We start from the raw sequence: 18,048 nt of genomic DNA, 5'->3' as shown, positions 1-18,048 counted from the left end.
ATGATAGTGATTGATTTTAAGGGTAGACTGGACTGGTAAAGGAATTTCCCATCGAATTGAAAGAATTTTATAAAAATTCGGCAACACATCGAGCAAGCCCAGGCAAAAGAGTACAAACGGAGTCAGATTCGTGCCTAGACTGCTGCGGTGCTTCAGTCCCCTCAACTAGTCTAAGGCCTAAGTAATCTTTAAGATTCTGGAACTTTTATATTCTAACAGTTGGGATGTTTAGCTTAATGAGTCCATTTTGTTCATTTTTAGAGTTCAACACAGTAAACACCGATTTTGTAGCGTTTTGATTGCTTAGTGCAACTGATATCTTTGTCTCAGAATTATGACACTCCGTCCTCGATAGATGCTAATACTTCATCGGTTTTTTCAGCATAGTCAACGTTCTCTATTCTTCATAGAGGGATTATAACCATTTTGGTCGGAATATGAAAACAAAATTGTAACAAATTTTTCTTTAAGAAAGTAAATAAGACAATTTTGGTAAATAGAATTTTTAACCCTGTTTCTTTCTTGAGGATATTTTTTAATTTGAGTATTGCTGTTTATTTGTAAGATTTATGGCACCAAAGCGGAAATGTTTGGTCACCATATTTTTATTGTAGCAGTGTATGCAGCTTGACCCCATGCTTCTGAAATTTTCCTACTTCTTCATGGGGAGGGGGAGGGGGGGGGTTAATACAACACCGTATTTGTTTTTTATAATAAACTGTGATGCTCATGATATCTCTCTTTAATTTATTTTCTTTAAGTTTTTTTTGCTTCAGTTTGATTCTGAACCCTTTTTAATAGTATGATTTTTGTAGGATTCAAATTAAAACCATCCCGAGTAGAGACTAACTAAAAATAAGTAAAAACAATCAGACATCACAGAAAAGCACTATGGTAGAACCTATCTGATATTTTACGCACGGAACAATTTCAATCAATGGAAAATTTATCAGTAACACATGAATTTGCTTGCCATAACAGCAAGCAAAATAATAACAAGAAGTAATAAATAAATAAAAATCTTGTGAAAACAATTATGGAAAATCTAGCCTATAGTGCCCATCAAATTTCAAAATGCTCATACCTATCCTGAGGAATTTTTCTAAGTGCCTAACAATGCCTAATAGTATTCAATCAGATCACACTTTCAGTTGTAGTTATACTTCGCCAAGTTCCACTGACCTAACGATTTTATTTTTATAATCTCGTATATCGCTGTTCTATTAATATTAGAAGAGAGATAAAATAATGTTTAAAATTTTTCATATGATAGAGAAATTGAACAGAGAAACAGAGAGTTTACGTTTGAATTTCATGCAAATGAACTAGTCCGAAATAAGGCGGGGCTAATAGGCCTGCCTTTTGGACATATACTTAGGCAACAATGTTGTAGGCTCAAAAAATCGTGGTAAGAAAGGCTACCTTAAGAAGGGTGGTAGGACGCCTTTTAGTACAGGAAAAGCTGTTTCTTTCTATGGATTTTTTTTGTGTGTATGTGTGTATATAGTGGTCTGAAGTGTGTCCGGTTCGCCTGCTATTCAATCACATGCAACGCTATAGCGTTGCCTATAGTAAAGGCAACATGGCATCAGTGTTTTATTTTTATTTTTTTCTAGAGGCACTTGATATGGAAGGGGTCGTTGATACATAAACTTCGAAGGGAGTTCTAGTTCCCTTTTGTGAGTCAAGAGCTATCAGAGGGCAACTAGCCCCCCACGCCCTTTTTTTCCCAAATGCATCCGATAAAAATTATGAAATAGACATTTTGTTAAAAATAATTCAAAGACCATATAACAAAAACTCCGTTTTTTAAAAATAGTTCTAACACCAGATATCAATGCATCAAATAAAAATTATGAGATAGCAAGTTTATTTGAAATAGTCCAACGATAAGATAACAAAACTTTGTTATCAACATCCCCCCCTAAGCCAGGGGAAGGGTTGTAACTTATGTCGGGGGGCCATATAAGGTTTTTATGGAAGATGTCGACATAAACTTTGGAAGGGACTCGATTCAAACGATTAGAAATTGAAAGTTCTAATTCCCCTTTTAAGAGTCAAAAGTGATCGGAGGGCAACTAGCCCCTCCCCCAAGGTCTTTTCCTCCTAAATGCATCCAATCAAAATTTTGAGACAGCTATTTTGTTCAAAATAGTTTAAAGATCAAATAACAAAAACTCCTGAGCCCGGATGCAAGTGTTGTAAGCTATGCCCCGAGGATATAAGGTTTTATGCAAGGGATGGTCGTATAAACTTCATAGATGGCTCGTTTGATTGGAAATGGAAACTTCTAGCTACCGTATCAAAGGTGATCGGAGGGTATCTACCCCCCCCCCTAACTGTAAATGGCTTGCTTGTTTCCTAACTGTAAAATTTAGAGATTCCCATGTTGTTCAAAATAGTTCAAAGGCCAAAAAACTATGGGGGTTGACCCCCTCCACCAGCCCGGGGGAAATGGCTCTGAGTTACGAAACTCAATTATATTTACTTTGATACTTGGATTTAGTGATTTACGTGGTAACTTCGATTTACGGTGCAAAGGCTGTAAGCTTTACAAGTTGCTTATTGATACTTAGATCCTTTCTTTACTTTGATACTTTGGTACTTTTGATATTGTTTCTTTGATACTAGTTTTGATAATTTAATGAAAGTTCGATGTGGAAAGAAAAATCTTATTTTGGAATAAGGAGTTTTTTTCAAACTTGTTGCAATCAGAAAGCGAACAAAAATTAAAAAAAAACTTTCCGGAAGTGTTTTGCCCAATTCTCTCCTAAGGAATTGGGATATTGTACACACAAAAGTGTGGCTACTGCCCATTTCCAAAGCGGTAAAAGTATCATTTTCTTACTTAAATAATCAATTTTCTTACTTAGAGTTATCATTCTCTTGCTTTAGTGGCTACAAAGTTCTGCAAAATTAGATTATCTTTTTTATTATGATAATTGTTAGTTATTAATAAGGATTGGTTGTTAGACCGCGGTCGTTTTGAGGGAGTAGGGTTTATTTAATTCTACTAAATGTTATATTCACTACAAACAAGAGTATGGCTTGCTTGTTTCCTAACTGTAAAAGTATCCTTCTCTTAGTTAAATAACCAATTCTCTTACTTATAATTATCATTCTCTTACTTAAGTGACTACATAAGTTCTGCATATTAGTTTACCTTTGTTTTACTATAATAATTGAAAGAACAGAATTCAAACACAAGTGAGTATTGGGTTTAAGATCGGTTGTTAGACCGCGGTCGTTTTCAGGGAGCAGGGGTTATGTAATTCTACTGAATGGTATCTTCATTACAAACAAGAGTGTGATTACTGCCCGTTTCTCTAACGGTAAAAGTATAAGGCCTATTTGGGGCTTAACTTTACCATTTGGGGCTTTACTAATTGGAATTATTTTACAAATATTTCCTTTTGTTTTTATTACAACAATGAAAATAAAATGAAAACTGCAGTGAAACCAGATCAGGATTTACCAATAGGCTCCCCTAGGTCCTACGGCTTTCCATATTCCCGGAGTTTTGGGGATTCCCTCGAAGATCTTGCAAAAACGGAGCGGCAAAAACGCTTGGGCCTAGAGGCGTCAAAGCTTGAAATCCGGCCCTGGGTGAAACAAAATCTTGAGCTGGCGAGCTTTCAGCAATTAATATCATTATATATCCAACATTCAGTTTTATTTCTTTGTTTTTACCAAAACTGTTAGTTTATTTTGAAATAAAAAAATATTTTGAAATAGGGAATTTTTCTAAAACTTGAAATTTTTGCAATCAAAACTAACGGAAATCGATTAAAAAAAAAACTTTCCGGAAAAGTAGTTTTCTAAAGAAAGTAAAGGCCATATTAAACTTAAGATCAGACGAAATAGAAACCTACAATGAAATTAAATAAACAATCTTAGCAAAAAAAACACACAACAGGCACTAATATAAATGAATAAGTGAATTTCAAAACGAGTAAAGATTAAGTTGAACATCCAAATCAAGCTTAAAACGAGCAAAACTACTTCGCTATTGAGGCATAAATGAAACCCAAAACAAACAAATTAAAGAAACAATCCTAACAAACAAACAAACAATAGTTACTAATATAAATGAGTAAATAAATCTTAAAACGGGTGAAACTTAAAATGAATATGCAAATCCAGCTGGAGTTCTTTTTTTAAATAAAGTTGTTTTTTAAAGTTTTTTTTTAGTTAGCTTTCAAAATTAGATTTTTAACTATTTTTTATAAAGCTTCTCTTTAAATTAAAAAAAAAAAAAATGTAGGCTGTGACGATTAACTTCACAAAAATTAGCCAATAAATTAAAGCACAGATTTTAAAAAGGAAGTGGGGAAAAGTGATTTCTCTCGCTGAGCGGCGTCAGGTCACGAAAAAAGCTGAGAGGGAGAATCTAAATTTATTGCTCAAAATCGAGTCAGAAAGGGGGGGGGACAATTTCTTAGTTTTTTTTTTTTTTGCAGTTATAAAAATACAAAGATATTTTCAATGAAAATTCTTCGCAAAAAAAGGTATTTTTCAAAATCTAAGAGGGGGAGCAAAAAGTCATGGGCCTTCTTACATTCTCCCAACTGAAGCCACTGCTCTTTTTCTGTTCAGTTTAAATTCGAAAAACTCATAAAAATGATGGTGCTTTCTTGAATGTATGGCTTCAATTATTATGTGGGATTAGATTTATACATTTTAAATGCAGTAAATTAGTTATATATGAGCCGGTCTCAAATTTGACGACAGATAAGACAGTGAAAATTAAATAAAAATAAAACAAAATTAGGTTCAATCAAACCATCAGCATAAACCTATATCTAGATTATAAGACAATTAAAAAAGGATACATAGTTTGGAGAAAAGTTTGGAGAAAGTTGGGAGAAATGGCGCAGCCATTTTATTTTTGGTTAGACTGTGCGAAGCAATCATTTTCGTCTAGAAATTCTAATCGTTTCTTTTTCATGTTGCAACATATTTAAAAGCAATAGCCTAAGAGGTCTAAGACTCGATTCACTATTGGTGATTCTGTCCACAATAATAATGATATTTACGGCAGACTACTTTTTATCAGGAGGGGGAGGGGTCAAGTTAGTGTTGCTTTGATACTCAACATTTCTATATGCGTCAAAACAGAAGCAAAGTGAATTTTTAGTCCCGTATTTTTTCGAGATGAGTAGGAGACTCTATTGGAATAGTCTCAACCCCTCCCACTTTTGCACAAAGATATAGTCACGACAAATTGCCTTTAAAAAATGTCACAAATTGGCCCTTACCAGCATAATTTGGAGCTATATCCACATGGTTTGTCAAATGACCACAGTACATTCCAGATACGAACATGACACCAACAGTCATGAGAGCTACAGCAGCGGGTCGGTTGCATCCAGAGAAAGAGACAGCAACCAGGCATATAGCAGGAAGGAGAGAAGAAATCCCTGTGCATATTTTCCGGGCAGCTGTTTGGTCAATAATACCATCCTTACGGAGTTTGTCCATGATGGAACTTAAAATTATGCTGAAGACCCACATAGCAAGGTATGGAAGGGCAGATAAGCTGGCGTTCTAAAATTTCATAATATATTACAACAGTAGACCAAAGAGGTAATATTAAAGCATCAAAGGGGTATGAAATTAGGGCATCATTAGCATGAAGGGATATGATATACTCATATATTATGTAAACAAACGCAAAACTAAAAGTAATGAAAACTAGATCTACGTTGTACGAGCAACGTGAGGTGTTGCGGAAACCTTTATCCGGCTTCACTGAGTAAAGTGTTGCGAGAGCAACACTTTGGTTGTTTTTCTTCCTCGCTTTGATTAAACGCTGAAGTTGTTAATCTGTAAGGATCTTAAAATAAATACTAGGTACACCAACTCACAAAAGTTGCAAATCCCTCATTGCAACTAGCAAAAGTTACAATTCCCCTACATGTCTTACCACTGGAAACAAATGGTCTTACCACCAAATACACCGGAAACACATAATAGGTACACCAACTAGAAAAGTTGCGAACCCCTTATTGCCGAAGACTGTGAGCTATCCGCCGACTGTTGCTTAAAACTCACCTATATGTCTCACAATTGGTATCGGGCTATTTTATTCAACATAATAAAGCGTCAATTAATTTGTGCCTGCATCTCTATTTAGAGCTACGTGACATTATCACTCTAAATATGTTCATCTTCGTCAATGAAAGTGCCATCTATTTACCACTTCCGTTCTTGCTATCAAAATATTAATCTACAAAACCATTTATACCAAGAAAAAAAAATGAAGATTCTGTCGGTCCTTAATTCAGAAAAGTGATAATTGAAGAAAGACCAAAGTGTAGCTTTTCGTACATAGCAGAATTTCTTCTAGATGTTTAAGCAATACTAATTGTCTCTTCTTGAAAATAGTGTTTTTTGCTGCATTTTTAGAAATCTTCCTCCAATTTCCTTGTTGTTGTCAAGCGGATTTCCAGTTAATTGATTCAATAACTAATAACAAAGTTATACACGACGGTAGTATCAGTATTGTTTCTCTTGCGCAATTTGGTAAGTCGGTCTATGTTCTATGGGGACCACAGGGGGGGGGGGCAGGAGGGGCCTTTGCCTCCCTGGAATTCGGGAACTTTAAAGTAATTTTTAGGGAACCAAAGAACATAGTAGGGAAAACCCTGAAAAAATTACGGGCTGGCCCATAATTGGCTGCCTGTTAATAGGTCTTGGCCCGTAATAGGGACAATACGAGTTTTAATTTGTGATGGAATGACCCTTTTTAGTTATCCACAAATATTTTTTTTTCTGTATGACTTGGTTGAAGTAAATGAAATCGAATTCTTCGTAGTAATGAATGGTAGATGAATAGCAATATTTATCAATAACAAAAGCAAAACAGCCTAAATAATGACAACATTAAATCCCAGAATCAGCTTTTTATTCCAAATATGTTTAATAATGAGTTTGAACCCACGTTATTAGTCCATTAGAAAGTTCGTTATTAATCTATAAAAATCCCACGTTGTTACCCCATAAGAAAATTCGTATAATTATAGGAAAAGAAAGAAAAAAACTTAAAAAGCGGGCAATCTCGATAAAAATACGCCGTCCAATTGAGAAACGTAGAGCCAATGTTTAATTTTATATTTTCCCCCAGAACGTATCCATGTTTTTTTGTATTTCATTATTTATTTTTATTTCACTAGGAGTGACTGTATTGGCCTAGTTGCTAGGAAGTATAAAGCCGTCAAATATACCAATTTTTGGTATTCAAAATTCAATTTAAATATCAATATTGTTAAGTAATGTTCAGTAGTTACAGCCTTTCTAAATAACGCCCAGCCCGTAATAACGCCCAGCAAATTTTTATTTGGTTTTCTTAATCTTAGTTTCAATGATTTACTTAGAACCAACTACTTTGAAAATGCGCTTTACTTTTTATAATTACAGAATCTGAAACCGTTCAACGTGTCTATATGTTTGATAACAAAGTTCAAAAATGTTGATAATGTTACATAATATCCATCCAACTTTTCGGCATTGCTGAATAGAACTGAATGCTAGGAGTTCTTATCTTATTACTTTACTTTTTTCATTTTTATATGCTTTTACTTTACTTGACATACTTTTTTCATTACGTTTCAAAAAATTATTTCCTCTAAGCTTTGCAACCCATCGAAAACCAGACAGAGGGCATTGAAACATTGACTTTTTTGTTTAATGAAATGTGATAAAAAATCGTCGTTTCCTCAGTTTTAAAATTAAGTTATTTGAACAGATTTCTTTTTATTATAGAATTCTGGCAGAGGTAATGTTTTCCCCAGTAAGCAGAAGAGAAGATAGATAGGAAAATGAAAAATATTCTGTTTACATCTTGGTAAAAAGAGGAATCATTTTTCTTTTGATAACCTTCAGTTTTCGCTTTTGTTCTTATTATTTCTGTCTTTTTGTTTTGCTGTTGTAATGTTTAAGTCGGTTTCTCTTTTGTTTGTCTATGCTTTACAGCAAGTGTCCTTTTTTTACCTCTCGTGGGGGATAAATAAATAAATTAGTAAATGAATATATATATTTAAACACATTATAACAGGACGAGATTGTATCCCAAGTTCACCAGTGGACTGGTCTTTGGCTGGAGATACATGACCAAAGGTTCATGTCTGGCTGCCACTAGGAACGATACGAGAACCCTTGCAGTCGAGAGTCCCAGTTAATCAACGAACGTACGAACGAAGTGAGGGACTGGTACAAGACATAACCTTTCTGGTGGCAAGCGGAATAAAGGAAGTGAGTATCGTCATTAGTCATAATTACATGTGGTGGTCATCGACATTGGGTTTGACTTCTAAGAACATGTCTGTGGTGGTCCCCCCCTAACCCCAAAAAATATAATGATTTTTAGCAACGTTTAGTATTTAAAGTAGTTTTCATATTTAGGTTAAATATATAAAAGGAAGGTCAAGTCCCCCCCCCCCCAAAAAAAAATTGCGCTTTACAAACGTTAATCAAAATGACGTGTACCATAGCGATTCTTCCTCACTTGGCAGTTTCTTCCAAAACGACTTTTTAAATTTTCGATAACTGAGGGATAGAGCTCGTTTATTGCTAGTTTGATCTCAAGGGGGTTTGATCCCATAGTTTGATTGTAGTTTGATCCCATAGTTTTTCAGCTAAAAACCTTTTTCCCAGAGATGAAAGGAGGGGAGCCAAAAACATTATTCATCCGTAGAGCATCATAGTTCTTGCTGATGTTGCACAATGTTGCAATTACTCAATTGTTGCGGTTCATACCCGATTTAAAAAATTATGCACGCTAATTTCTAGAAAAAAAATTCAAAAAAAAATTCTTACCTCAGCGATGTCAAATCGAAGAATCTGCTTCATATATGTGGGAAGCTCCACAAGGAACATATACCATCCCCAGTTACCGCAGGTGTGGGCAACTGCAATGGCCCAGAACGGCATTGATTTCAGAACATCCAACCATGGCACAGGAACCTATAAAAATAAAGCGTTAAAGGAACTAATGCAAGATAACGCACATAAAGCCTTACTTCCAAGATATGTTTCTAGCTGAATATTAAATTTAAAAAATAAGTTTTTTCAAACTGAAAGTAAGGAGCGGCATTAAAACTTAAAAGGAACAGAACTTATTCTGTATATGAAAGGAGCTGTCCCCTCTTCAACGCCTCACTATACGCTAAATTTTGACTCTTTGTCATATTTCTACTTTTTTAAACTGTAAAACTTTAGTGTAAAGACCGAGGCGTTGAGGAGGGGACAGCTCCTTTCATATACAGAATAATTTCTTTTCTTTTTAAGTTTTAATGTCGCTCCTTACTTTCAGTAAAAACAAATTGTTTTTTAATAAGCAAAAGTAATAAGGAATCAATAAACAAATCTCTTAGTGGAGAATAAATGAATAAAGCTAGTAATGACAACGAAGATAAAACGATTGCGATGAAACCGAAATTATTAGGGAAAGCGACGAGAATCAACAAAACCTTTTTGGGCCTTCCTCGTTGACAAATGAAAAATAAATAAAAATTTAAAATAAACAAAATTACAGGAAATTAGAACTAAAATATAATAATAATAATACAGAATTCTAAAAATAATATAGCATAAATGTTCCAAAGAGTAGAGGTGAATGTATTCAATCTAAAAAAAAGTTTAAAAATCCCCAGAGTTAAACCTGATTAAATAAAATTTTGATTCAGAAAATAAGCCAACAACTCTTGAATTAACCCAAACCCATAAAAGAATATATATATATTATATATATATATATATATTTATATATATATATATATATATATATATATATATATATATATATATATATAATTCCTCATAAGAAAAAAGTTTTTTTTCCAGAATAAAAAAAATTTAACCCCCCCCCCTCTTGAAATTTTTTGCAGTTTTTCTTGGTTGTGACTCATATTATATGGCCACATTTTTTATTCTAATCAGAATATTAAAAATCTCAGTAAATGTCTCCCATACAAACTCAACAAAAAAGAGTTCGCTGCCTTTTTCAGATATATTTTTTTGCAATCTTGAATTATACAACCCTTCAGAATTGGTCAATAAGACAGAAAAAAAATGAAAGTTTATTCAAATTCAAATCTTAGGCGTTATATCAAAAGACAATTTAATTTAGCCTAAACAGTAGTCTATTGTGAGTACATAAAAAAAATCGTAAGAAGAATACGAAAACATTTAAAATACTATGCTAGTCTGAATGGGCGTTGCCTAGTTTGAATAAAATAAAAATTTTACAGATCAATATTATCGCGCAACTAATTAGCGTCAAAAATAATCGGCAAATTGAGACGTAACAATTTTTTACGAGAAGAACAAAGTTCGACATTTGAGAAATTATTTTCATTTAGATGGAAGAAGTCCGAATTTTGAAATAATGTCGGTCAGAGATAATAAAGATACGGAACGAAGAAATATGGAACGAACCGATTCCAAAAATAAACTGACCGAATAGAAGGAGCAGTATGGAATCGAGATCCCACAGGAGGTCACGAAAAAGTAGTCATGTAGGTATGACAAGATATTGAATTTGATGAAAGAAAACGAGAAAGAAAGAGAACAAAGAGAAAAGGTAGCCGAAAGAGAGCACTGCGAATATATTGAAAAATACTGGCCAAAATAGATTAAATTAAAAGAGATAGAGAGGAGTTTGAAATGATTAGAGGAACCTTTAGAAAGGCTAATACGTTCGAAACTAAATGAAAAAATAAGTTTTTCGACTGAAAGTAAGGAGCAACATTAAAACTTAAAACAAACAGAAATTATTACTTCTATGCAGGGGATTGTCCCCTCCTCAACACCTCGCTCTGCATGCTAAAGATTTTTAGTACCTTTAAAAAGCTTCTTATTGTGCTTCAGGAGTCGCTCTCAAAGCATTGGAACAAAATTCAAACTTTAGCGCAAGTGAGGTGCTGAGGAGGGGGCAATCCCCTTTACATAGGAAATAATTTCTGTTTGATTTAAGTTTTAATGTTGCTCCTTACTTTCAGTTGAAGAAACTTGTCTTTTTATTTAATTTCTGATTGTTTTTTAATGGTTCCAGGAAATCTGGCCCCACCTCCACGGAGAAATCCCCCTCCCCAAGGAAATATCCTCTAGACATTTCAATTTCATTAAAAGTTTACTCCTGATAGTTGCCCTTAACAACTACACGCGTAAAATTAGGACGGAAAAGAGAAACCAAGACATATAGAAAGAATTTCATTTCGGAATTCTGGCAAATGGAAACTTCCTTCCCCTTGGACAATTCCCCGTGGAAAACCCCCAGCAGGAAATCTCCCCCCTATACAAAATATATACATATGTCCCCAAAACAATTATTGTGCGTAAACAATGAAGAAATTTGATAACTTAAAGACCTTTCCCTGGAGCTTTGGGGGGGGGGGTCTTTTTATATCCAAAGGTATAGTTATTGAGTCTTTCAATTATGATAAATAAAATGGCAATCTAAAAAACATTATCAGACGATTTTAGTAAAAAGGGGCTGGAGAGGGAGCCTATTTGCCCTCCAATCTTTGTGGTCACTTAAAAATGGCACTAGAACTTTTAATCTCGTTCGAATGAGCCCTCTCGTGATTCGATCAACGCTGGGGGAAAAATATTAAAAAAAAACAAATAAACACGCATCTGTTATATTTCTTAAGATAAAGCTTTTTGAAACCAAAATTCGGTCGTAGGAACTTTGACGAATCAGTCTGAAACCAATCTCAGCCCCCTTCCCTAATAATATCTGCGTCAAAAGAATAAGATTTTAATGTTGACTCGAGATATATAAAATTTATCTACTTAATCACCCTTAAAAAGTTTTGAGCGTGAGACTGTTTTGACCGCGATATATCTTTCTTTTTTCAGTCAATATTTTAGAGATTTAGATACGAATTCATGTCGGTTGTCTGGTGTTTCACGTAGGTTTTCTTTTATAAAAATGGAGGTATTTATCTATTCGATAAAGGAAAAAATACAAATTTTCACATTTTTGTAGATAGGAGCTTGAAACCTCTACAATATCGTTTTCTAATACACTGAATCTGATGTTATGATTCTCATTAAGATTATGACTTTTAGGGCTGTTTCCCCCTTTTTTTGAAAATCATGCACATTTTCTCATAGGTGAGAGAAAGAGTCAAACTTTAGCGTAAAGAGCGGGCCATTGAGGAGGGGACAGCCGCTTCCACATACGGAATAATTCCTCTTCGTTTTAAGTTTTAATGTCACTCCTTACTTTCAGTTAAAAAAAACTTCTTTCCTTCTATTTAATTGCTGAATGTTTTTAAGTTAATGCAGGTTTTGATTTTGGCTCACCGTACATAAATAATTTAAACGAAATTTGCACATTAATTTTACTTTTTTTGGCTAAATGGCCTTCTCAAAGTTCTGATCGGACGATTTTGGAAAAAAGGGGTGGGAGAGGGGGCCTAGTAGCCCACCAATTTTTTTATTACTTAAAAAGTCCACTAGAACTTCTAATTTTATTTCAAGAACGTTTTTTATTAGTAATAACTATACGTAACTTACAAATTAACTTACGTAATAAACTTCTATATTTGTATTTTTTTTTTATTTCCTATATGAGGGGGTTCGCTCCCTTGTGAATTCTTCGCTCTTTACACAAAAGTTCGAATTTTTCCAATTCTTTAAGAACGACCCCTGAATCACAAAGGTCGTTAAGAGCGAGGTATTGAGGAATCACAAAGGTTGTAAAGAGCGAGGTATTGAGGAGGGACAAACCCCCTCGTATACATAATAATTTCTCTTGGTTTTAATTTTTAATGTTACTCTTTACTTTTCAGTTGAAAAAAACTCTTTTTTATTTAATTTCTCATTGTTTTTTTTTTAAATAATACTGGAGAATCCAGTGCTCCCTTTATAGAAATTCTCTTCTCCCATGATAAATTCCTCCATGGAAAGATCCTCTCGCGTAACCCTCTCCCCACCACCAGAAAAAAAAACCCTGAAAACGTCTGTACACTCCCCAATAACCAATACTACATGTAAACAATGGGCAAAATTCCTAACTTGCAGCCCTTCTTTTGGGGACTGTGGGGGATTAAGTCGTCCTCAAAGACATAGTTATTAGATTTTTTGACTATGCTGAACAAAATGGCTATCTTGAAATTTTAATCTGATGACTTTGGGAAAAAATGAGCGCGGGAAGGGACCTAGTTGCTCTCCAATTTTCTGGTAACTTAAAAAGGGCGCTGTAACTTTTAATTTCCGTTAGAATGAGCCCTCTCACGACATTCTAGGACCACTGGATCGATACGGTCCAGCTGCACATAGGAGCTTGAAACTTCTACAGTAGGGTTCTCTGATGCACTGAGTCTGATGGTGAGATTTTCATTAACATTCTATGACTTTAAAGGGGTGTTTTTCCTTTTTTCGAAAATAAGGCAAATTTTCTAAGGCTTGTAACTTTTGATAGGTAACACTAAATTTGAAGAAGCTTATATATTTAAGATCTTCGTAAAAATCTGATTTATTTGATGTATAAGTTGGTATCAAAATTCCGTTTGTTAGAGTTTCGGTTACTATATAGCCGGCTCGCTCCTTACTTACGAACTGTTTGATGAGGAAATCTGAAGAAGCCAACAAACTGTCGACCGATTTCCATCCTCTTGTATGTACTTGGTGACATCAATGAAAATTGCGCATTATTAGTAGATTATTTACTAAGTTAAGATCTCGTTGTTGCAGGGACGTTTTTCGAAGACAAAATAGAGATACACATGGACGTCACCAGACAGCTAAACTCGGAACCAGATAAGTCATTGTCTGATCTCCCACAGGTGGCGCACAAGCCTTTTAGATGGTCGCTCGCGTAGAGATTAAACTTCGTGCTCCGCAGAAACCAGCTCAAACCTAAATAAACCATATGATACAGAAAAACTGCATGACCGTAGGGCTCGAAGAGAGTTTTGTAAGACTATAAAAAATAAGTTTGACGCCCTAGCAGTGGAAGCCAGCGAACCAGAAAGCATTGAAGGGAAGTGGGACACCATGAAAAGTGTATACACTACGGCTGCTGAAGAAAAGCTGGGCTTCAGGAAGAAACCAAAGGAAAGGTGGATCTCCGACACCACATGGAAGTTAATCGTCACAGCGTGAGGTACTTAAGCAGACCTTACTGGCTGCTGCAACACGGAGTGCACAGTCAGCTTCACAGATACTTTACAAGGAAAAGGACAAAGAAATTAAAAAAAAGTGCTAGGAAAGATAAAAGACTTGTCCTTGAAAATAAAGCTCCTTCAGCAGAGGAAGCCACTAGAAAGGGAGATTCTAGAACTGTTTACCGGTTAACTAACGAGATGGTTGGGAAACAGAGCAGCAGAATCACCTGATCAAAAACGGGAATGGAGTGATTTTATATGATCCAGATAAAATTCTCTACGACGGACAGCCTATGACTGGAAACCAGGGGACAGAAGAAGACGGGGTCGTCCAAAGAACACTTTGCGGCGAACTTTTGACCGAGATCTGAGGATGGTTGAAACTTGGTTAGTACCTGAATGGGAAGATGTCACCGCTCCAGCATCGATCCATGACAAGTGGAGAGGCTTCGTCGACGCCCTATACAACACTAGTGGGGCCGGAGGAACTAAGGTCTAAGGGTAAACTTTACATCTGGGAAGTTGCTCGAAAAGAGCCTATATAACCGTATAATCAGCTTTTTAATGAAAACTAAATTTTTTAGCCCTATGAAATTTTGGTTCTAGAAATCTCACTCTACTGAACATGCTATTATGACTATGACTCAGTTTGTTTATGAAGCCCTCGACAAAGGTGATATTCCTGCTACAATTCTTATAAACATTAAAATGGCATTCTACACGATTTCTCATAAAATATTGCCAGCAAAACTTGATAAATGTTGGTATAAGAAGTCCCGTTAACATCTTGATAATGTCATACCTAAAAACCGAAAATCAGTGCGCCAAAGGAGGCGATACTTCTTCCTCGTCAATATCTCAATGTCAGTCATTTGGAGTGCCACAAGGCTCTATTTTAGATTCACTGCTACTTCTTATTTGTGTGACCAATATCAGTAACAGCGCCAAAGATATTGGCCTGAACACATTATTTGCCGATGATCCGGCATGCAATATCATCAGCCTCGACTCTAGATCTTTGATGCTAGGGTTGGAATCAGCACTGAGGAGACTGATCCTTTGGTTTTCGAGAAACAATTTGTCTATTAATTGTGCTAAGACAAAATTGCTTGTCTTCTCTCATAGTGGAAGAGCAGCACCGGATGTTATGTGGATTAATATTCGGGGCCCATCCGCATAAATTGAAAGAATTGATAATATTAAATATCCTGGGGTAATAATGAGTTCAAGTTTATCATTTAAAACCCAAGCAATTTATGTTCGCAGGAAAATGTCAAGAAATATTGGAATGATGAATCGTCTGAAATTTTTAGCCCTGAAATCTCTTTGTCATTCTCTGGTACATTCATATAAGAATTATTTTCTTATTATTTTTCGAATATTTCTAAAGCAAATGTTCTTCCCTTTCAGAGGCAACAAAATAAAGTTTTGCGTATATTGAAAAATCGCCTGCCTAGCCCATATTCTTATCATGATAAATCATCAACGAAAAGTATGTATCAAATGTTCAACGCCTTTTACCTGATTATTTTTATTTTTTATTCATAATATTTTTATATATATATATATATATATATATATATATATATATATATATATATATATATATATATATATATATATATATATATATATATATATATATATATATATATATATATATATATATATATATATATATATATATATATATATATATATCTATATATATATATAAAAATAAGTTGTCTGTCTGTCTGTCTGTGGATCAGGTGACGTCATGTTTCTGTGTCGGCTGACGTCATGAAATTAGTTGTCGTCATTTTGTTATGACGATGCTTAGTATATTGTAAAACACATTAATTTGGTTAATAATATACCATTTAAAACACCAAAATGAACATGCTGGAGTAGTCACTCGGTGAGAGAGGGTGTCAGAACGGAGAATGAAGGTCCCAGGTTCAAATCCTGGTTAGGCTAAAAAAGGTAAAAAACTAAAAAAAGGCAAAAACTACAAAAAAAACTGAAAACTAATAAAAAAAATAAAAAAGCTAAAAAACTAAAAAAACTAAAAAAACTAAAAAAAGGTAAAAAACTAAAAAAACTAAAAACTAAAAAAAAAAACTAAAAAAAAGGAAAAAACTGAAAAATAGAAGAGAAAAAGAAAACAAATAAATCTATATATATATTAAGAATAAAAATAAAAAAAAGGAAAAAGAAAAAACGAAAAAAAAACTAAAAAAGCTAAAAAAAAGGTAAAAACCAATAAAAAACTAAAAAGAAAAAAAGGAAAAAAACTAAAAAAAATTTTCATCTAAAAAACTAAAAAAAACTAAAAAAGGTAAAAACTAAAAGAACTAAAAAAGAAAAAAATAAATGACGACACTCAAAGAGAAAGCGACCGGGACAAAAGGAATGTTCGATTAGCAATCAACAAAGCACCGGGACACAGGGAGTATAAATGACGACCAGGACATAAGTAAAAAAAAAAAACTAAAAAAACTAAAAAGAAGGTAAAAACTACAAAAAAACTAAAAAGAAAAAAAATAACTAAAAACTAATAAAAAAACTAAAAATTCTAAAAACCTAAATAAACTAAAAAAGAAAAAAAATAAAAAAGGAAAAAAATAAAGGAGAAAAACAAAACTAAAAAACGAATGTATATACAGACCGGGACACCGGGATACAAATGACGACCGGGACACAGGGAATATAAATGACGACCGGGACACAGGGACACAACTACAACGGGGACGCCGGGGGGCACAGGGGGATATAAATGACGACCGGGACACCGGGACAGGGAATGGTCGATTAGCAATCACCATCAACAAAGCTCAAGGGCAGTCATTAGAATCATGAGGTATAGATCTGAATACGGATTGTTTTCCCATGGACCATTATATGTTGCATGTTCAAGAGTCGGTAAACCTGACAATCTATTTATATGCACAGACAATGGGACAGCAAAGAATGTTGTATATTCGCAAGTTTTACGTAGTTAAAAACATATATATATATATATATATATATATATATATATATATATATATATCTATATTCACAGGTGGGACATAGGGACATAACTACAATGGCGCGTAACTAATATGGCGCGTAACGACTTACGCGCGCGGGGGGGCTTGGGGGGGGGGCGCGAAGCGCCCCCAACAACTAGGTGTTGGGGTGGCGCGAAGCGCCACCCCAACAGCTAGTATATATATATATATATATATATATATATATATATATATATATATATATATATATATATATATATATATATATATATATATATATATATATATATATATATATATATATATATATATATATATATATATATATATATATATATATATATATATATATATAATTTTTATATTCATAATATATTTCTTGAGGATAATAATGAGATTTTACAAGCTTATTAGACCCATGGCAGTTCTGTAGCTCGTCAGCATTTAATAAAATCTGAAAGGTCCCGTTTTTCACCACGTCATAGCATTATTTATAATTGGAATAAATTTAGTATTTTTGTAGGTTTGAATAGATCCCTGGTTAATAATAACGTTAGATTAAAGACTCCTTTAATTAGTAACTTCTGATTTATTTTAAATTCTTGGTTGGTTGTATATTTTGGATATATACAACCATATGTACATATATGTTGGTTGTAGTTTAAATTCTTGGTTGTATATTTGTTCATGGTTAATTTGAATTTATTGGCCATTTTCTTTTTTGATACCATGCGAGAGTTCAAGAGCCATCTTTTTATTCCGGTATCTGGAGATAATGTTATTTATTTATTGTTGAATATATATCCCCCACACGAGCTATCCTTACCGTGGGTCATTAATTTGATATTTTTATGGAAACATTTTTGTTCTTGATTCAATGATTGATTCCCAAAATAATATTGAAGAAGCAAGGAACTAAAAAAGGCCGTTTCTCA

At 34.0% G+C, this 18,048-nt stretch overlaps 1 protein-coding gene across 1 annotated transcript in view; it reads right to left on the bottom strand.

Moving 5' to 3' along the window:
• Positions 1-5,199: 5,199 nt before the first annotated feature.
• Positions 5,200-18,048, bottom strand: part of LOC136036389 (sialin-like) — a 54,867-nt gene continuing 42,018 nt past the window's right edge. The window contains exons 6-7 of the mRNA XM_065718573.1: positions 8,818-8,964; positions 5,200-5,547 (exon numbers count right to left, since the gene is read on the bottom strand). Of these exons, the coding sequence (XP_065574645.1) occupies positions 5,215-5,547; positions 8,818-8,964 (480 nt within the window). The 3' untranslated portion in view covers positions 5,200-5,214. The remainder of the gene's footprint in view (positions 5,548-8,817; positions 8,965-18,048) is intronic.

The sequence above is a fragment of the Artemia franciscana genome, chromosome 15 (genome assembly GCF_032884065.1).
Source record: "Artemia franciscana chromosome 15, ASM3288406v1, whole genome shotgun sequence".
NCBI lineage: Eukaryota > Metazoa > Arthropoda > Branchiopoda > Anostraca > Artemiidae > Artemia > Artemia franciscana.
The sequence above is the reverse complement of the archived record's forward strand: the minus strand, read 5'-3'. Positions and strand labels throughout refer to the sequence as shown.